The sequence below is a fragment of the Lupinus angustifolius genome, chromosome LG03 (genome assembly GCF_001865875.1).
Source record: "Lupinus angustifolius cultivar Tanjil chromosome LG03, LupAngTanjil_v1.0, whole genome shotgun sequence".
NCBI classification, from domain to species: Eukaryota; Viridiplantae; Streptophyta; class Magnoliopsida; order Fabales; family Fabaceae; genus Lupinus; species Lupinus angustifolius.
The window spans coordinates 21229245-21251917 of record NC_032011.1 but is presented as its reverse complement, the minus strand read 5'-3'; the positions used below and the strand labels follow the sequence as shown (position 1 = coordinate 21251917).

The following is a 22673-nucleotide window of genomic DNA, read 5'->3' as shown; positions in this document are numbered from 1 at the left end:
AACAAAAGTGCACAATAAGTTAAAAGTTTAATTAAATGCAAATTTTTTACTATAACATAAACTAACAAATGTCAAACATACCATAAGTAAATAATGGGCATCACTTAGCTTCCCTAAAAGCATAAATAGAACACACTTTGTAGTGAGTTGTTAGAAAAATGGGGTCACTAATGGCTTTCCTTACTCTAACTCTAGTATTGGCAATATTGTCTCTAAGCTTGGAATTTCAAATCTTAGCCAATGGATATTTCTATTCATCACCTCCACCACTCGAGAATTACCCTCCGATGTCTCCACCTTACCACTACCTTTCACCACCACCACCACTACCATCGGTGCACTCACCACCTCCTGCCTATCACTACCCGCCACCACCACCACCTAAGAAGGCTACAACGTATATTTACCCACCACCACCAAAGGCACCATACCATTATGCATCCCCTCCACCACCACCTAAGAAACCATACAAGTACCCATCACCTCCTCCACTAGCTCCATTTTACGTACCAAATGCTCTTTACTATTATAAATCTCTTCCATCAGTGCATGTTTAGCCACAATCTCACCTAGTTTATTACCACTCATGTCCATGGCTAGACAAAGTGTGTTCATCGTACTGCCAAAGATAGTGTAGATGAGTTGAAGGAGAAGAAAATACGACAGAACTGTGGTGAGGGCGATATATATTGATCTAGAACTCCAGAAATTCATGTAACGAGTTAGGATCAAGGTGGAGATAGGGACTCATGTGTTGAGTTTGACCTAGATACATGTGTTGACAATATCTCTCTAGATGTTGAGAGAATGTTCTCATTTGAGATGAGAAGTGAAATATCCTAATGGCTTGTCTAGGACGTCATAGTGAAGAATGTTAATTGTTAGCAGATCCACAAAAGCATAGAGGCGCTGACTAACTTTGATGTAGGGTGTAACATGTACATTGGCTTTGATGCAAGTTGTAGTACGAGCATTAGTAGATATACAGAGGTGTGACATAGACATTGACTTGTATGTAAGGATGTAACACAAATATTAGTTAGCATTGACATAAAGTGTGTGTTGTGGGTATACTCTTTATGATGGAGTATGATAGTTCTTTTGAACTAGGATTGTCGGAGTAGACAATGGTGGTAGTAGTTGAGGCTTTCTAAGGAAGCTCCAAGGTTTAGTTTGACTGAGTATTGCAAATGACGATTGTTGGTGAACTTTTGTGTAGAGGTTCCATATATCGAAAGACTTCCTAGCAATAGGTGGCTAGGCGACGTGTTCCATTTGATGGCGGTATGGGAAGCTGCATTACAAGTTTGGAGAGCTAGGCTCTTGGTAATGTCGTCAAGGAATGTTTGAGAATTAGGCATTGAGCAAGGTGGGGTCATATATTCTCTAAGGTGAAGATTCTTATGTTGATTTCCTAAGGAGCGAGATATTCTTGTATTTCAATCAAGGTGGAGATTGTTGGGAATGTTTGAAATATGTTATTATATGAAGTCACACATTGCCTAGTATTAGAATAAAGTGGAGTATCAATGTTATATATTGGACTCAAGTTCTTTGTTGTAATGTGCACTAGATATAAGCATCAAATAGAAACACCTCATGGGTAGTTGGGCCCATGAGTGTGCTAGGATTTGTAATCCTTATTCTCTAATAATATCTTGGTAGCCGCTCAGTGCTCGTGGGACGTAGACACAATTGGCCGAACCCTATTACCAAATTCTCTTGTTTCTTCTCTTCTATTTATTTTATACACTTTATTTGATTACTTGTGACCATCGTTACGCAACAATTGCTTTCGCTGCACCAACACCTTGTAATATCTATAATCAATAAAATATTTACTAGTCACCGAACTTTTAAATTATGTTTATGTTCATGACTTCTTTTTAGTGTAATGAAGGTTGTTCCAAAACGAGTTTCCAAGGAAGTATGATTTCTTTCTATCCTTGCCTTTTCCTTAAACATGCCAACAAAATTCCATGTTTGTACATAAACTTCATTATATCATATGCGCTCTTAGCTAAGATACTTACATGGTCCATTTTCTCAATGTCTCCGAAAACAAAAATTTAAAAATGTGCAACATAAGGAGACCAATTAATAGATGAATAGTTCTCATTTAACATACCTTCCACGACTTTATAATTTAAAACATTATCGGTAACCAAGTGCACAATATTGGTTACTCCAATAAACTCAATAAAAAAAATTTAAAAGTATTTTAGCATCTTTAATGACATCAGATGCATCAATATATCTCATAAAAAATATTTCGATAACAGAATATATTAGAAAAATGATAAGCTACCTATTTCGTTGGTCTTGTCAACCATCAACCAAGATAGTGCAACCAGATTCTTTACAAAAATTCCTAAATGTCTCACCTAATAATTTGACCTCCTTCTTCATTGGATACAACAACCTAGATCGAATTGCATAATAATTAGGACTTCTATAACCAAGACTAATTGCGACAATTGCATATATTATAGGTTGATAGTAAATTGATTTTTTACAATTGAGTTGAATGCAATAATCATAAAAGAATCGAGCAACCGTCATACTAATCCTATGAATAATATCGTTACCGTTAAAACCCATTCCGATTGAGGGTTGAGCTCCCTAAGTTGTTCTTGGAGGAAAACTCATACTATTTGTCTTACCCTTGGCTTTAGTTGGTATTGGTGGAGTTATATTTCATTCATGTTGCATAACATTTTTCTCATATAGACATTAGTCTCCTTGAATTTGATTAGTTTCCCTTTTTCTACTACAACTAACTTGATTTAAGTGTTCTTTTAGTTGATTCTTAAAATCAAAGGGACTGAAAGACATGGTACAACATCTCCAGCAAGGTGGTATTTAATTTTATGTATTCCTTCACCTTTGTAATAGGAAGAACAATACAAATATTTTATAATTTTATTTTCTTGCACATCTTGTTGTAAATGACAATGGTCCCATGTTGGCTCAACATATATGAAATTATAACAATTTATCAATATTATCATAAGCAGAATCAATTAAATCATTGAAAAGAAGAAACAATATTGAAAATATTGAAAAGAAGAAAAAATGAAGTAACTGTGATAAAGAAAATCATCCTGTTAACCAATCAAAAGAAGAAAAAATCATGAAGAAAGAAAGTCATGAAGCAAGAGAGATGTTACTTCTTGCCAATGGAAGTAAAGAGGTTCAAACATAAAAATCAAAGAGGCTAATCATATATATACAAGATTACAAGACACGTATACTAGAAAGAAGCATTACATACTCTACTAGGGACGACGACGATCTGCAACAATAGTGTGGCGCTTGGGACAACGATAAGAGACTTGGAAGTGATATGTCTTATCTCTCAAGGTTTTTGTTTCTAGTATGCGACTCTCCACCTCTCCCTTTTGCATTTTCACTTTTCAACCTCTCCTTATATGTATATGAACTATACGGTCTAATAATCCAGGTTGTCCTAGTTCAAGCAGATTTTGAGCATCCCAAAACAGTTAGATGTACCAAGGTTTCTAGGTGAAACAAAGTCATTACATATACCAAGCTTTAATCGGATTGATCAAACCGCCTGATACAATCCAAACATCACTAGTTGGACTGATGGATAGATAATTGGACTGATTGACTTGATTTACATTAAAAATTCTAAAAATTATAATATCAACTAACATTATTTAAAATCTCTACACCCCATATGTCTAGATCATAGTTGAATCGGTCGGACCAACCGATCCAAGTTGGTGATCGAGCAATTAGGTGCAAAAATACTAACTATGGTGTCACAAACAAGTAAAAGAGTAAGGGGTTGTCGTATCCACAAGGACTTCCTAACTCGACATTTCAAAATCAAATTACTACTTTAAGCTAATTTTCAATTTGTTGTCGGTTTGTTTGAAAAGTTTTGATAATTAAAAGCGCTGAAATTTAAATGTGGGATTGACTCAATATTCATATCAGTAAATTGGTAAACAATCAAGTAATTAAATAAGTATAATTTCACACAATCTTCAACCTCAAATACACTAAGAACTAATACTTTAGTCTACTTAGCAATTCATGAAATAAATCCAAAAACCTTACACACAAGATCAAACATTATGACTCACAAACCTCTATTTCAACAATTGTGCATATGAGTTGAGATTATTGCGCACCATAAGTCGTGTTAGCCGTCAATATCTTGATCTATGTTAACACTTTACTAAATTAGATTTATGTCTAGCAACTAAATTGATAAAATTATATTCTATGAACCATCAAGCACGCCTCTATGTCTAGCAACACATACCATTAGTTTGAGAGTTTTCAATAAAAATATGAATCAATGTCTAGCAAATATATGAGTATAGGCAATCATTGTGATAATTAAACATGCAACTACATCTAGTTTTATGCATAAATGATGAATTATATGCTTTGGAATATCAAACCAAAATTTCTTCACACAGTTCCTTTCTAAACAAATCAGACATTTCATCGAACACTTAATAAGCATTAACAGTTCTACAAGAATAATTCATAAAAATCAAGTTATTTCATTCATAAAATAGAAATTCAAAGTACATCAATGAATATAAAAATTCAATCCTAGCTAAGAAACAATCTTATTAAGTATTTTTAATCTGATAAAAATGGAAATCGAAATTTGAGTTCGTAGAGAAATTGATTTCTCCATGAACATCAAGGATCCTCACTACTCCTACTTCATAACTTTTACATCATACTTCCAACTATATAAATCTACAAACTAAAAAGACAAGAAACAATTCTAAAAAAATACAAAGTAAATACTTCGGTTTTTGACTCCCTAGGTACACATCTCTTTTAATGGCATCTTGGGTCACTTTTTATGTTTCTTAGTTTTTCCTTATGTATTGAGCACAATAACGGTGCGCTAAGCGCACCTCCTTTTGCATCAAACCCTTGCCCTGACTTCTTCCAAGCTTAGCACCTCTACGCTAAGCTCAACTCCTGCGCTGAGCGCAGGTGGGATGATTCGTAGCTTTGCATGCTCAGCCCAATTTTGGCCCATTGTTTGTCCAATTGACATTTTCTTAGCCCGAAACATATATAGAAGCTTGGAAAGTGAGATTAATATAATTTATCATCAAAATCTCAACTATGATTACATAAAGTAAGTATTTAGAGTCAAAATGTTAAATTAACCTTATGAATTAATGTAACTTTGACACTTAACACAAACTGAGTTTTCTAATATTGGTATATATATACACAACTACACTCATTAATAATTATCATTTGAGGAAAAATATGACACTCATCCATCGAAATTTTTTAATCTCTCCCACCATTTCTCTCCTATTACAACGAAGCACCACATTATCATGTGACATGTTGTCTTTATGCAAGTTGTATTTTTCCAAATAAATCTCATACATAAAGTTTTTGTATATTAATATTACATGAATCTATTATAAGTCATGCATATTTCTGTCTAATATATCCTGCTTAATGAAGCAAGGAATACATCACGCGTGGTAATTGCACTTATTATAATTCACATTTTAGTCTTTAAAGGCAGAATTATTGGCATATTTCATTAGTTGGAGATAAAGTGCAATTCTTTGTACATGATCCTTCTATATCATTGTCTCAGTCTTTTATAGTCACTTTCTTCGAACTAATCAAAGATAGAAGAAATACTAATAGTCAAAGTAGAATTACAGCCAGGTCCAACTGAAGAAGTTGAATGTGTTTCATTATGGAGCTTGAGTCTATGAGGTTTTGCAATATGATATTAGTCTAGATTTTAAGGTTTTTGGTCATGAATTCTAAGTTTCCACTGTAATAAAGTCTGATGCCAAATGTATCTGAGCATTATCATGTAATTAGTCAAATAATGATGCAAATGACATTTTCTATACCAACAAAACATTGGTCTAGTGATGTAAGACCCTACTAGATCCTTAAGATGACCAAAATGTCAAGGGTTTGATTCCTGTGAATGACATTTGTTGGGAATAACATCCACGTATTTCGAAAGAGATTAGTTTTGTACCCAAAAGTTGAAAGAATATTTTTAATAGTCATCATCCTTAATGTTGTTGAGTTAAGAAAGTGGAAAAATGAGGAAGTAGAGAATGATGTAACTGCAATTATTTTATTTTATTTATCTATATAATTTGATTATGTTATCTCAAAAGGAGTTGGAAGTTGGGAATTTTTTATGCAGTGGAATTGAAAAGGGAGTTATGAGTTCAACTTCTCTCGAACTAATTTCTATTATTGGATTGTTTAGTATTGGAATATGAGAAGAAAGAAAAAATTTAAATTTTTTATTAAAAATAACATCAAACCATAGCCGTTAATATATTCTTGGGAGGTATTGTAATCCTCTTAAAAGTACTGGACTCTCTGCGAGTTATAGTCTACTCATTTCTTTATAGGAGAAGGACTATGGCAGCTGCAGAAATGTCATGCAAAATAATAGAAAGATTTTTTGGTTGGAATAACCATGTAAACATATTTTTAGAATGTATAAAGTTGTGTAGTAGTAGATTATGCATTATATTTAAAAAATATTCTTGTTAATGTGACTTTTAATATGTGAAAACTAAGCTATTTACTTACCTAGAAATTTCTTAGAAGTACAAACAGTGGACAAAAACTTAGTCTATAGTCTCCTCGAAACTATATAATATAGATTGACTAGATCTAAACAGAGATAAGTGATGTGAATAGGAGAAATAGAAAATGAGATTATATCATATGAGGATGACTAAATTTTAAAAGTTAAAATTATTTAATTTAAAAAGTAGTTGAAAATTTAAACCCTTCAAATAAATTTAGTGTCATGTATCACGTAGATGATCTCCCCTCTGGAAACAGGCTCCTAGAACAAGTCTTCCTATAGCTATATTTTCAAACACCTGAATAGAGAACTTGTAACTTCAAACAAAGTATTTATTAAAAATAAATTGTTGAGAGGATTTAGTCTTCTTGTTATATAAAATAATTAAATAGGATATATGTATATCATGATTTTAGTTGAAAAGGATAATTTATTTCTTTTATATGAAAATATATTTTATTCTCTTATCTAAAGTTCTAAACTATCTAATTTCCCTACAAAATAAAACATGTAAATAGGAGAAACGACAGCTGATTGGGAAGTATTTAATGATTTAATAAAATGTTTTTCTGTTTGATAATAATTTAATTTATTCGGGAGATCGCTTGCAATTTACAAAGTTAAATTACCCACGTTCATAAGCAACTTGGGGTTGGTTAAAAAAACCATAATAATATATTTTTAGGAACAAGATCACATGTACAAAAAAAAAATTGTTCTCATTTTCTAAGCCAATCATATTCAATCAAATAATATAAAAAAATTATTTTCTATTCTTATAATTTTTCTTTTAATTAGATAAATTACTCTTTAATTAGATCAAGACACAATTGAAATACAAGAAATAGGATAAGTAATCTCTATTTATATTTCTACACCTCAATTCTTACCTCCTTTGGAAATTCATTCGAAGCCTTATTCAAGGTCACCAATTTCACTTGGAGTCTATTTCAAGACATGATACCAACAATGAATCTCTTGCTTAGAACATACATTACTTTTTACCATAATGGTAATCTATGACAATTTTGTAACAAGAGAGTAAATTCTCTCAACGCATTTTCTCTTCTTGTAAGGTCATAATTTAACTGAGATAAATTCTTTAAAGTTTAAGCATAGTCCAATTTAATAGATTAATTCCTTTCTTGCCAAAGGTAAAATATGCATTGTTCAAAGTAAATTTGTTAATGGGTTAGGATACTTTGCATTAATAGAGAAAAAATACATTAAAAATAAATAAAAAAAGTAATATGATTTGATATTTTTATCCTTTAAAATATAATGATGTGATATTTATCTATTTAAAACTAGTGCAAAATCAGTAACTTTTCTCTTAATTAATAGAGAGGAGTCTGATTCTATGTTGATTAGGATAGTGACCCAAACTATAATAACAAAATTTAGATAACCTGCATCACTAGGTTCCTAAAAGTATAAATGGAACACAATTTGTAGGAGTTGTGAGAAAAATGGGGTTACTAATGACTTTCCTTACTCTATCTCTTGTATTAGCAATAGTGCCTCTAAGCTTGTCATTTCAAATCTCAGCCAATGGATATATCTATTCAATACCTCCACCACCCAAGAATTACCCTCCAGTGTCACCACCTTACCACCACTCCTCACCACCACCACCAAAGGCACATCCTCCACCACCACCAATGGCACATCCTCCACTGGTGCATCCACAAAGTAAGATGCAAATTACGCGTCGCAAACCACCGCCACCCCCGGTGCCCATTAGTGCCCCAGGGATCAAACCTGGCCGTGGGGCAATATTCTCTACACCACCAAGGATGCCTAGTTACAAATACCCATCTTCTCCACCACCTTCCCATGCCTACATATATGCTTCAACTCCCCCTCCTCAACACCATTAAATAGCAACATAGTACAAATCTCTATGGCAAGCTTCTTCATACAATTAGCATTATAATATGAGGAGAGATTCGTTTATACTAGGTATTCATTTTCCTAAATCCAACGTACTAGAAGGGTGAGTGAAATAAGTGATGAGAGAAAAAAAATCTTAAATAACTTTAAGTTTAACCTATATGGTTCGTTGAATTTAAGAAAATGGACAAGTGAGATTGAGTGTAACAAATATAATTTAATTTGAGTGTAAACGGATCTCTCTTCTTATGATATATATATATATATATATATTAATTTCAACATTTATTATGTTCTATCTGCACTTTAATACTGTTGATAAATCAACGTTGTGCTATGGTGTCCATGTCCAAACGCGCCCTAGCTTCTCTGGCGTGAATCTAAAATAGTACTTGCAATTATTGGAAGTGTTTGAGGACACATAGAATGAGAGCACATATGTTGTTCTACTTTTTATATCATTCCTGTATTATCATATCTGTTTGGTTGAAAAAATTATTTAAGTTAAAATTGTAATTATTAAATATTTTTCTCACCAATCATATCTCTTGGCATATGAAGTGACACAAAGGAGCGTGATGATAACAGATGTGTACCATAACAATATCCTTTTAATTTCAGGAAGGGATGTGTGTATCAAATAGTTTGGTGAGAGTTGGTTACGTTAGTTTTCTGGTTTTCCATATTAAGTCTTTCTTCTTTTGATATATATATATAAATTATTGTATTCTTCTTTCAAAATAATAATAATGAGAAGTATTATTCAAGTAACAAAGCTTTGATTCTCATTCTTTATTCCTTCTCTTTTTTCCTTCTTCAAACTTTTTGTTGTGCAATGACTCATATATATAGATAACAACAATATAAGTTATGGGCTTGGTCTGGAGTAAAAGGGTTGGGATAAAGAGCTATATATTTATGTTATGTAAACCTAATGTAACAAGGAGAAGAAAAGTCAAGTACTAATCCTTATTCTCTAATAATATATAGTGGTAGCCGCTCAACGCTCCCGGGGATGTAGGCACAATTGGCCGAACCTCGTTACTAAATCTCTTGTGTTATTCTCTTGTCTTTATACTCTTTACTATTTGATTGTCGCTTGTTCATAACAATTAGTATCAGATGGCTCTTAACTCAGGTGCCAAATTCGAGGTGGGGAAGTTCGATGGAACTGGTAATTTCGGATTATGGCAAAGGAGGGTTAAGGATGTGTTGGCTTAACAAGGTCTATCAAAGGTGCTGTGTGAGAATAAACTAGAGGTGTGGATCAACTGGATTGGGAAGAGTTGAAGGAGAAGGCTACATGAACCATACGGCTCTGTCTATCAGATGAGGTGATGTATCATGTTATGTATTTGATATCACCAACAGAGGTATGAGAGACATTAGAGAAGCGAATTATGTCAAAGTCTCTAACAAATAAGCTGTATTTGAAATAAAGACCCTATGGCCTAAAGATGCAGGATGGTACTGATTTGCAACAACATTTCAACACTTTTAATCAAGTGATCAATGATTTGCATAAACTTGATGTGAAGGTTGATGATGAGGATAACGCAATTATATTACTGTGTTCTTTGCCAAATTCTTATGAACACTTGGTGACAATATTGACGTATGGAAAAGACTCAATCAAACTAGATGAGATCACATCTACACTTCTGTCCCACACTCAAAGAAGACAAAATGTAGGGGAGAGGTCTTAGGGTGATGGTCTGTATGTGAAAGGGAGCAAAGCGCATGGGAGGAGACAAGACAGAGGAGGTCATGCCAAAGGGAAAAGACCAAATTCTAGGAGCAGCACACTAGTAGAGTGCTATAAGTGCAAACAAACTAAGCATTACAAAAAGGATTGTCCCCTAGCAAGCCGGTGGGGAAAGATGGAGTATCTACATATGAAAATGTTGCACAAAAAGATGACTCTGGTTACAACAGTGAAGTTAATCTACTATCTGTATCATCAAATCATAGTACAGATGAGTAGATACTTGATACTGGTTGTTCCCACCATATGACGCCAAATAGAGAATGGTTCACTATATATAGGGCATGCAATTTTAGTTTCGTGTATCTCGAAATAATAAAGCATGTGGAATTATTGGTATGGGAGAAATCATAATTGTGATGGATGATGTTGTAGTGAAGATGTTATGTGAGGTTAGGCACATACCAGATTTGAAGAAGAATTTGATTTCTTTGGGGACATTGCAGACCAAAGGATTTAGTTATAGAGCTGATGAAGATAGTGATATTCTTCGAGTATGCAAATGTGATCTGACTATGATGAAGGGTAAAAGGGCTACAGGGAACTCTTACAAGTTGTTAGGGAGAACAATTATTGGTGTGGTTGAAGAGATCTCAATAGATTCAGACCATGGTGCTACAAAATTATGGCACATGCGTTTGGGACATATGAATGTGTGTGGCATGACAGAATAATGCAAAAAAGGACTTTTGAGGGGAGTCAGCAAATGCAAGCTAGATTTGTGCAAGTATTGTGTGCTTGGGAAACAGACACGAGTTAGTTTCAAGGCTAATCAACATAGGACTCTAGACATTCTAAACTATGTCCACACTGATGTATGGGGATCCACTCAAGAACCACCCCTAGGAGGTTCTAGGTATTTTTTTACTTTCGTCGATGACTTTTCTCGCAAGGTCTGAGTATATTTTATGAAGCATAAGTCAGAAGTCTTTGCCAAGTTCAAGGTTTGGAAGGCAGAGGTAGAGAACTAGAATGGTAGGAAAATCAAATACACGTGGTCAAATAATTGGGGAAGGTATTAACACCCCGTTTTCCCGCAATCAAACGGTACCCTAACTAATTGCATGAATTAAATACCCTTAATTTATTAAAATTAAATTACTTCAACAAAAATTTTATTTTTTATTTTTGTGTCTGACAAGAGTTGATCTTGCTCCTACGTATCCCTATGTGCAATAGGAAAATCAAGACTACGTAATTCTAGTTTTGAAAATGTTTGCATTGATTTGTTTGATTTGATTAAAATTTTATAAATTATTTAAATTGATCGAAGGTGGATTAATGGACAAAGAGTCGGCATAGGTCACTTACCCTCTCCCCGCTTCAATAAATCATAGAGGCAGTACTAATGATCATAACCACGTCTCGGCTCGAAGGGAAAGAAATATGTGACACGAGTCATAACCTCGTTATTGAATCCTCTTTAAAATATGTTTATTTTTTTAACGAAATTATTTTTATACGTTTAATAGATGAAATGTTTATTATAGATATCTTTATTATATGATATAAACATTACGTAGTTACACGGCACTAATCAACCATGACTACTCTTATGCATACAAGTAGTTTATTTTTATTGATCAATGAATTTAAAAAAAATATATTTTATATTAATCTATTAAGTTTGCTTTAACAATTAGGATTATTACATAATAAAATGCATTGGTAGGTATTAGGAATGTACTTGATCCGTTTGAAAAAAGAATACATTAAAGAATATTAATTTTTATTTTATATTAAAAAGAGAGTTATATTATGTATGCTAATTATATTTTACTAATTATATGTTATATACCACTAATCAATCACAATTGATAGTGACATTACTATTTAATTAATACTCATTACTACTATACTATTAAATATTATTAATAATTAAGAAATAAACAAATGTAGAAAAAAACTTACCTACGTGAGAATTTATGGGAAAAAAACTTACCTACGTGAGAATTTATGGGAAAAAACATTGCTTTTCTTTCGGATCCCTTGCACTTGACTTTGGGAGGCAAATTAGAAATTATAAACAAGAGTTTGGAAAATAATGCAGCATTTCTTGGATTTTTTTTCTGGACTATTGTTTTAAATACTTCTTGTTGCTTTTTGTGTATGGATGATTTTGGGTATATTGTGTTAACAATATACTATTTTTCTTAACATTTTTTCACTCAAATGTGTAACTCTTGCTGAATTTTTTGAATGCATTTTTACTCACTATGATATATATTTCTCACTCTTTAAATGCCTTATTTTCATAGGTTTTCTAAATTGATGTTTTTGGTGTCCCTTTGGTGTGTGAATGTGGTCTCTATTTATAGCAAAATAGATGGCACATCTGCAAAATATAAGATAATCCTCTCATTAAATCATTGGTGAGAGTTATGGGAAATTATTCCTCTTTACATAAATCAATTTTTTATTAGTTTTAATTCAAATTCAAAACTTGATCTTTATCATTAAAATATTTTGAGATTGAAATTCGAATTTAATAAAAATCATAAATTAAAAAATTCGAATTTAAATTATTTTTATTTTGGATCACCTAAAAATGCCCTTTTTAGATAGAAAATACTCATAAACACTTATTTTATTTTTGTTTGTCAATTTATTTAAAAGTATTTTGGTCCGGACAAAATTGGGTGTTCACACACCTTCTTATCTCCAAGATTATCACCGCACCTTGATAATAGGTTGTATGACTAAACCTTCTTCTCAAATCAAATATCCCATATCCAATTTCATCTCTTATGATTCCTATCACATGCTCACAAACACTATTCCTTGGTCATCTCATCCATCCTTACTCCTAACTCTTATCAAGAAGCCATTCTCCATGAATCATGGCAACAAGCCATCAAATATGAACTTTCTAGCCTTCAAAACAATAAAACCTGTTGTATAAATGACAATCATTAGAGTTCTTTTGTCCTTGGCATCCATTCACAATTGGTTTCTTCACCAATTAGATGTTAATATAGCTTTTCTCCATGGTGACCTCAATGAAGATGTTTACATGAAAATCCCTTTTTGCCTTCATGTCTCAAATCCATCCTTGGTATGCAAACTTCATAAATCCATTTATGGCCTAAAACATGCTAGTAGACAATAACATGATAAATTAACTAAAGTCCCGATCACTCATGATTTTCATAAATCACATTATGATCATTCTCTACTCACTAAAACACTTGATCAAATGCAAATTCACCCTTATTACCATTGTGAAGACCTTGGATCAATATGGAGATCATCACTTCTTACAAGTAAAGAAGTTAAAACATAAATATGAAAGAGGCGAATCACATATATACAAGTTTACAAGACACATAGACCACAAAGAAGGATTCCATACTCTATGAGGGATGACGAAGATATGCAACAATTGTGTGATGCTTGGGACGATGGTGAGATGCTTAGGAAGACAACAAGGCACTTGGAAATGATCTGTCTTACCTCTTAGGGTTTTTGGTTCTAGTATGTGGCTCTCCACCTCTGCCTTTTGCATTTTTCACTTTTTAACCTCTTCTTTTATGTATATAAACTATGCGGTCTAATAATCCATGTTATCCCAATTCAAACAGATTTTGAGCAACGCAAAACAGTTTGAAGGACTATCCGACTTTCTAGGTGAAACAAAGTCGTTACATATACTAGGCTTCGATCGGATTGGTCAAATCGCCCAATCCATTCCAACAATAGTGGTTCTAAATATAATAACTAGATTCATGCATGTTTTATAATTGTAATTGGAAACAATGTAAATGTGTATAGCAATGTTATTAAACTCGGACCGGTCAATGACTCGGTCAGAGTACTGAGTCACTAGTTAGACTAATGGGTCAATGGTCGGACCGATTGACTTGGTTTAAATTAAAAATTCTAAAAATCATAATATTAGCTATCATTGTTTAATATCTCTATACTCCAAATTTAATTTTTTTTATGATACTTAATTAAATAACCAAAAAGAAGATTTCACTACTATAAAATGTCACAAATAAGTTGATAACATCGTCAATCAACATATTCGCTATGTTTTAATTGGAACAAAAGTGCACAATAAGTTTAAAATTTAATTAAAAACAATTTTTTTTGCTATAACATAAACTAACAAATATCAAACATAACTACAAATAAGTTAAAAGTATTTGATTTTTTCCATCTCAAACTGAAATCATTTTCTTTATTTTTTAAAAATAATTTTTGATTGACTTGGTCGGTCCAACCATCCAAGTCACCGATTTTAAGCTTAAACCGACCGAGTCAATCCATTTTTGATGCAAAAGTAGTTAGTTAAGAGGCTCAGACCAATTAGATGTCTTATTCACAGTTGAATCCGTCAGACTGGCCGGTCCAAACCAAATTTTGTAACATTGGTGTACATATACACAATTATACTCATTAATTGTCATTTGAGGACAAATATGACACTCATCCATGAAATGTTTTTAATCGCTCGTGTAACACCACAATTACAAATATTTTTCCAACTAATTTGCAAATAGATATATTTGTAAATAGTCAATCCCTAATTATTTGGTTAATCTTTATCATAATTATATCTCTAAGATTTTTGGATATACTAAGTGGTAATTCTTCATGAATTATATTAGCTATTTTTAGTAATTTAGGGATAAAACTGAATATTTATTAGTGGGATAAAAATAACATTAGGTATTATTTTAAATTGTATTTTAACCTAATTTGTAACTATACATTTAAGACCTAAAAGCAATCAGAAAAGAAAGAGAAAAAAACTGATTGCCCACTCCTGCAAGTCTTGGTTACGGCAGTAGATAGAAGGAAGAAAATTGGTAAGTTCTCTCTTGTGTTCCCTAACAAACCAAAATATAAGATTTCTATACTGTGTTGATGTGTTTTCACTGTGACTTAAAGTTATAGAAAATTCACTTTCCATCCTTGAAAAGTAACCGTAATTTGGGAGGCCCTCATTTTGTAAAGCTTTACAAATTTCAAGTGTGTCTCTTGTTTAATCACACAATCCTAGTATAAATATGAACTTTGATGTTTCCAATCCAAATTTTATTCATTTCATTCTTTACAAAACAGTGGGTATTAGCAATTTACCAAATCATTATATAAGATTGAAAAATCTTGAACTTCTCCCTGTTAGTAAACCAGCGTGGCTCTTAAGGAAATTTGTATCATAAATTAAGATCATACGTATCCATAACTTTCAGGGGTGAGTTTTGTTAATGTCACTCATTATTATATTTTTGGGCTCTTTAATATCAATCCTTTTTCATTACAACCCCTTTCCTTTTATGTCATCCCATCTTATGCTTAAGTGAAATGAGTTAGTAAGATAATTAACATCCCTTTTTCACAATTTTCTTCACCGGCAGTGTCATGCATTTAAGGGACTTAGTTAACATTTTTAACTTAATGACAGTAAGAACATGTAATTATAAACTTACTTGAATTAAGTGATTGTTATCAAATATAAATTATTAGTCTATATTAAATTGTTTGCTAGTTGTAGATGTAGAATATAATTTCATTTGTTGTCTTATTTGTTGTTGGCCTGTGTATAAGAGAAGATTCTAAAGTTGGAAGGAAGCAACAAGAGAACTAGTTTATTTACTGGACAAGGAGCTTGCGTAACCCCAGGTGAGGGACAAGCATTAGACATAATGGTATTAGAATCTAGCATTGGGGTCTCCAATGATACTCACTAGTTGGAGGATCCTTAGACTAAAATGATTAATGAGGAGTCAATTGTCGTGATTGTTATGGACTTTCTCATTTAGTCATTTTAGTTACGAATATTAAAATATTGTGTCTTGATTGAATGATTATATGTTTGATATTGATGACTTACTGATATGATTTTATACTATTATTAGACTATTATAATTGGTATTGAATATCTATGCTTGACTTATCATGGTGATAGTGATCATGATTAAATTCATATGTGAATGAGAATTATTTGCAGATACTTGAGAGACTATGACTATCCACACACTTGAAAGTATAGTGACCTTGGGACATTACCCATGTATTTTGATCACCAAGTTATGTCTTGAGCTCATTCTGAGGATATTTGTATGATAAAAATTATATTGGGGCTGAGACCACTAACTTAGATGATGTTATTGGAAATTGAAATTGAGATAATATTGATAAAAAGACTTAGTGGACTAACTTTGAGCAGTGCGCATACATCATCGCATTTTTAGTTGGAGTTGGAGAAAATGGAAAGATACGATGATAGCAATATCATTGGGAATTGGATAGGGGCGGCAATGACGGTGACTCGTCAAGAAGCCTTGAGGGATTACTTAGGTGGGATGATCCAGTGAGGGTCCGGTCTTATAAACCGTATGACCAGGATAGTCTTACATGCAAACTAAGTAGTTTCTGACACCCCTTGCGCATTTCATGATCGGTAGAGAGGAATCCTGAAACGGACTGGGCTTACCACGTAAGCACCTCTGATAGAGGTAATTGGAAAACAATTGATATTGTTACTTGTCGTTGTTAAGGATATCTGTACTCCCGGTTGCTTTCCCACTAGGGTCTTGGCCTTCGGGCAATTGATGGTGATTGGTTGGTGGAATTGCATGAGCATAACATGAGAGATTATTTAATTGTGGTGTATATATTTCAATGACTAATACACTAACATCATTCATCATTGTGCATATTTGTTATGAGTAGAGATAATAATTATTGTGTATATTCTCTAATTATGGCATTGCAATTGTCTGTGTTGCTCTAATGTTATGATTCTTTATAAATCCACGTCGTCGCTTTTGCATGATTTAATGTCTTACTCCCTCTATGTTGTTTGTTTGTTTGTATGTATGAATGAATTGTAGGTGGAGCAGCTGAGTAGCTTATTGAAGATTTAAAGTAGTGTAGTTTACCTATGACTCTTGAAGGCCTTTAGCTTTATTTTGTTTAATTGTATTAGTACTCTTATACTCTGGTAGGATTACTTGGTGATACATCTACACTTTCTTAGTATTTTAACATGATGTTGATTTTATTGGAAAAGACAATATCTAATATTATCTTGGGAGACAATGGTTTAATATACTTAGGGAGTTTACTTACTACACATTTTATGAGAATTAAGAATAATCATAAAACCTCTTTGACAAATTTCTTTTATTTTGAATATCATCTAGTAAATTATACCTTGAAATTATATATCTTACTATGTTCAAATTGGGGTGTTACAGCTCGCACCATTTCTCTTCTATTTCAAGGAAGCACCACATGATCATGTGACATGTTACGTTTATGTAAGTTGTATTTTTCCAAATAAATCTCATACATATAGTTTCATATATTAATATTCCTTGAATATATTATACCTCACGCATATTTCTCTCCAATATATCCTGCTTATTGAAGCAAGGAATACATCACGCGAGGTAATTGCATCTTATTATAAATCACATTTTAGTCTTTAAACCTTAAAGGCAGAATTATTGGTATATTTCATTAGTTGGAGATAAAGTGTAATTCTTTGCACATGATCCTACTATATCATTGTCTAAGTCTTTTCTAGTCACTTTCTTTGGACTAATCAAAGAGAGATGAAATGCAAAGAGTCAAAGTAGAAATACAGCCAGGTCCAACTGAAGAAGTTGAATGTGTCTCAATATGGAGCCTGAGTCCAAAACCGAAGGGAGTTGGAAGTTAGGAAATGTTTTTGGTAGGTGACATTAAATAGGGAGCTATGGGTTCAACTCTGATCTGATACTCTCTCGTACTACTCTTTATTACTGAAATATGAGTAGAAAGAAATTTTTTAAATATTTTTATTAAAAAATAACATCAAATCATGCATGGAAATATCTTATGCCACATTTCTCCATCTCTATATCAAACTAATAAATTCATGGTAAGAAATAGTAGTTATTGTTTTTTGTTAGATGATAAAAAAGTTTATTAACATAATTTTATTGTCTAGCTATAGAGAGATAGAGAAATAGTAGCATAAAATATCTCTATTCTCAAATCATAGTTGTTAAAAAGTATTTTTGTCACATGTCACAATCTTTATCAAAATACTAACTCATTTCTTTATGGGAAAAAGGACTATGGCAGCTAAATAAATGCCATGCAAAATAGTAAAGATTTTTTGGTTGACTTTTAATATGTGAAAAATAATCTATTTACTTACCTAGAAATTTCCTAGAACGTGCAAACAGTGGGACAAAAACGTAGTCTATAGTCTCCTCAAAACTAAATATAAATTGACTAGATCTAAATACAGATAAGAATAGGAGAAACAGGCCTATCAGATGGAGTAAGGATTCTCTTTACATTAATAAAAAGACAAATATCACATAATAACATACAAAATATTACATATAATAATACTTTTATTTATTTATTTACCATGAAATTACATTTTTGTCTTAAAAAATATGACTAAAAATAATTATTTGTCTCTTCATTAATGGAGAGGATTTGTAAAACAAGTCTTCTTATAGCTACATTTTCGAAAACCTGAATAGAGAACTTGCATTGTAAAAATAACTTCAAACAAAAAGTCTTTTTGTAAACTATCTATTTCCCGACAAAACAAAACATATTAATAGTAGAAACGACAGCTGATTAGGAAATATTTAGTGATTTAACAAATATGTTTTTCTGTTTGATAATAATTTAAATTATTCGGGCTTGCAACTTACAAAGTTAAATTGCCCACGTTCAAAAACTACTTGGAGTTGGTTAAAAAAACGAGAACAATATACTTTTACACCTCAATTTCTTACCTCCTTCGAAATTCAAAGCCTTATTAAATGTCACCACTTTTGCTTGATGTCTATTTCAAGACATGATATCAACCATGTATGTTTTGCTTAGAAGAGGGATTACTCTCTCCCATCTTGATAACCTATGTCGTTTTTATACCGAGGAGACTAAATCCTCTCAACATATTTTCTATGTAATGGAGAATAGATATCATCAATTTAATGATACATCATATGAAATAAAAAATTTAGGATATACAATAATAACGGAATTATTCCCAAACTCTAAAATTTAAAAGAATAATTATTTATTTAAACCTGCAAAACCAATTATGTTCTTAAACACAACGTTTAATGTATTTTTAATCAGGGTACTGAGTCAATGAGTTATTGGTCCAATTAGTAGGTCAATGGTTGGACCGATTAACTTGATTTATATTAAAAATTCTAAAAAATTTATAATAATACATAACAATATTTAATAATTGTATACTGAAATTCTAAAAACATTAGCATACCTCATTAAACAACCAACAAAGACGATTTTACTTCTATAAAATGACAAAAACAAGTTGAAAATATCATCAAACAACATATAAACAATGCTTTAACTATAACAAAAATGTACAATAAATTTAAAATTTAATTAAATAACGAATATTTTGCAATAACATATATTAACAAATAACAAACATGAGTACAAATAAGTTAAAAGTACTTGATTTTCACTGAAAATGACATTAATTTGGTTGTATTTTTAAAAAAAATATTTTTTTGATTGACTCCACCGGTCGGACCATCCAAGTCATCAGTTTTAGGTTTAAACTAACTGAGTGAACCTGGTTTTGATGCAAAACCAGTTAGATGGGAGACTCAGGCCAGTTAGATGTCTGGTTCATGGTTGAACCGGTCGAACTGGTCGGTTCGAGTCAAGTTTTATAACACTGGATACAACAATTATACAGGTCAAAACTGGTCATACCAACCCATTTTCAATTGAACATTATCGGTCATACGGGCCAATTTCATTTAAAATTATTTTATAAAAATGATTTATTTTTATCAAAATATTGGTATGGAGGATCAAACACACAACTACTATATTTTTTATACATCTAAAATATGGTCTACCATATACATTTTAAACAAGTGGTATAAATAAAAGAGAAAAAAGATGTAGGCACTAATTTGACTAGTTAGAAAAAGTAATACAAATGAATGGTACGGTGGATGATATACTCACATTGTATAAATATTTACATGATAGCGTATAGATATTACACTCTAAATAAAACTAGTTATCATCTTCTTTATTGATTTTTTAACATTAATGTTAGAATAATATATATATATATATATATATATATATATGAGGGAACCGTTTACATCCAAGTTAAGTTACACTAGTTACAGTCAATCTCATTCATTTTTTTAAATCCATCGAACCAAAGAGGTGAAACTTAAAAGTTAGTTAAGATTTCTTTTTTTCTCTCTCATCACTTATGGTCCGTTTGATTTAAGAAAATAAATAATTGAGATTGCGTGTAACTAGTGTAATTTACCTTGGGTGTAAACGAATCTCCTTATATATATATATATTCATTGGTATATGATTTAATTAGTAAATCACCAGTTGAACCAGTATACTACTTTACCAGTAGTCTCACCAGTTTGATGATAAGTATTAATAAGATTGCTTCAAAGTTTAAGCATACTCCAATTTAATAGATTCATTCCTTTTTTGTGAAAGGTAAAATATGCATGGTTGAAAGTAAAATTGGCAAGATAATGTGTTGATTGCTGTAAAGAAAGAAACTATATAATGGGCATCACTTAGCTTCCCTAAAAGCATAAATAGAACACACTTTGTAGTGAGTTGTGAGAAAAATGGGGTCACTAATGGCTTTCCTTACTCTAACTCTAGTATTGGCAAATAGATATATCTATTCATCACCTCCACCACTCAAGAATTACCCTCCGGTGTCTCCACCTTACCATTACCTCTCACCACCACCACTACCACCGGTGCACTCACCACCTCCTGCCTATCACTACCCTCCACCACCACCACCTAAGAAGGCTACGGCGTATATTTACCCATCACCACCACCACCACCACCACCACCACCAAAGGCACCATACCATTATGCATCACCTCCACCGCCACCACCTAAGAAACCATACAAGTATCTATCACCTCCTCCACCAGCTCAATTTTACCTACCAAAGGCTCTTAACTATTATAAATCTCTTCCATCATTGCATGTTTATCCACAATCTCACCCAGTTTATCACCACTCTCGTCCACAACCTAAGATGCATATTACGCGGCGCAAACCACCGCCACCTCCGGTGCCCATGCCAGCCCCTAGGTACGGCCCTGGCCGACGGCGGCCACTACCGGAGCCTCCCATCCCAGAACCTCCTTCACCTCCCCCTCCTCAACACCATTAAATAACAACCTAGTACTACTCTCTATGATAAGCTTCTTCATACAAATACAATCTAGATTATAACATAAATATAATAAATACTTAATTTCAAAATTAATTATATTCTATCTGCACTTAACGTTGCTAAAGTCTTGAAAATCAACGTTGTGATACGGTGTCTGTGCATGTAGTGTCAATCTAAAATAGGAATGTGTGCTCCTCTCCATTACGGGATACGCCAGTGGAGCTTAGGATGATAGCACGTATCATAAAAAAAAATAGATAGTTTAGATTTAAAATTATAATTATTTAATATTTAAAAAAACAAAAAATAAAAACATAAAAAATAAAGGGTCTCATTCTTCAGAAAGAAACAGTAACATTCACGTATCTTCATCTTTATCTGGCCCCTAATAGGTGCATAGATTTGAAGATCCAGAAATTCTAAGTGAAATTGAAACCTTCCAAAAAAATAAAAACATAAAAAAATAAAGGGTCTCATTCTCACAGTAACATTCACCTATCTTCATCTGGCCCCTAATAAGTGCAGAGATTTAAAGATCCAGAAATTCTAAGTGAAATTGAAACCTTCCCAAAAAATAAAAACATAAAAAATAAAGGGTCTCACTCTCCAGAAACAATAACATTCACCTATCTTCATCTTAATCTTCATATGCACTACCCCTAAGAAAGAGAAACACTAACATTCACCTATCTTCATTTTCATCTTCAACTTCATCTATCTTCATTTTCACTCCCTTCATCTATTGCTAGTTCATGACATCAACCACATGCAAATAAAAATACTTCAGTTCAAATTCCATTTTTACTACCCTCGCTATTCAATATTCATAGCAACAAATTAAATACTCAGTTTAACCATAGCAACGTACTAAGTAATAAAACTAAATTAAATAAATATTATATAAAAATCAAATAAGATGAGTGAAGAGTTGCTTCTTTTATATTTCATTTATGATTGTAATACTAATTAACAAAATCATACATAAGGCTACATAAAAATTGAGCCTACAAATTGCAGATCAATGTCTATTGGCATGAGAAATTCAGAAAGAAACAATAAATATAGTAATGTAGAAGAAGGATATTTTGATATTGTACTACTTCATTTAGCTTCTGTTTGCAGAGGCTGAGTTAGAGAGAAGATCAAACTCGGTAACTGAGGAATGTTTCAATTTCACTTAGAATTTATGAATCTTCAAATCTCTGCAGTTAGAGGCCAG

At 32.2% G+C, this 22673-nt stretch overlaps 1 protein-coding gene across 1 annotated transcript; it reads left to right on the top strand.

The window, feature by feature from the left end:
* On the top strand, positions 132-21451 carry LOC109342427 (extensin-like). Its single transcript, XM_019580412.1, has 3 exons — positions 132-268; positions 20968-20987; positions 21102-21451. The coding sequence occupies exons 1-3, from the start codon at positions 159-161 to the stop codon at positions 21449-21451; spliced, it is 480 nt and encodes a 159-aa protein (XP_019435957.1). The 5' UTR covers positions 132-158.

Excerpts from the sequence above, each read along its gene's own strand:
- LOC109342427 (XM_019580412.1), top strand. The coding sequence starts at position 159 with ATGGGGTCACTAATGGCTTTCCTTACTCTAACTCTAGTATTGGCAATA. Across the intron at positions 269-20,967 it reads TTCTATTCATCACCTCCACC|TTACCCTCCGGTGTCTCCAC; the intron begins ACTCGAGAATTA and ends ACCACTCAAGAA. Across the intron at positions 20,988-21,101 it reads TTACCCTCCGGTGTCTCCAC|CACCACCACCACCACCACCA; the intron begins CTTACCATTACC and ends TTTACCCATCAC.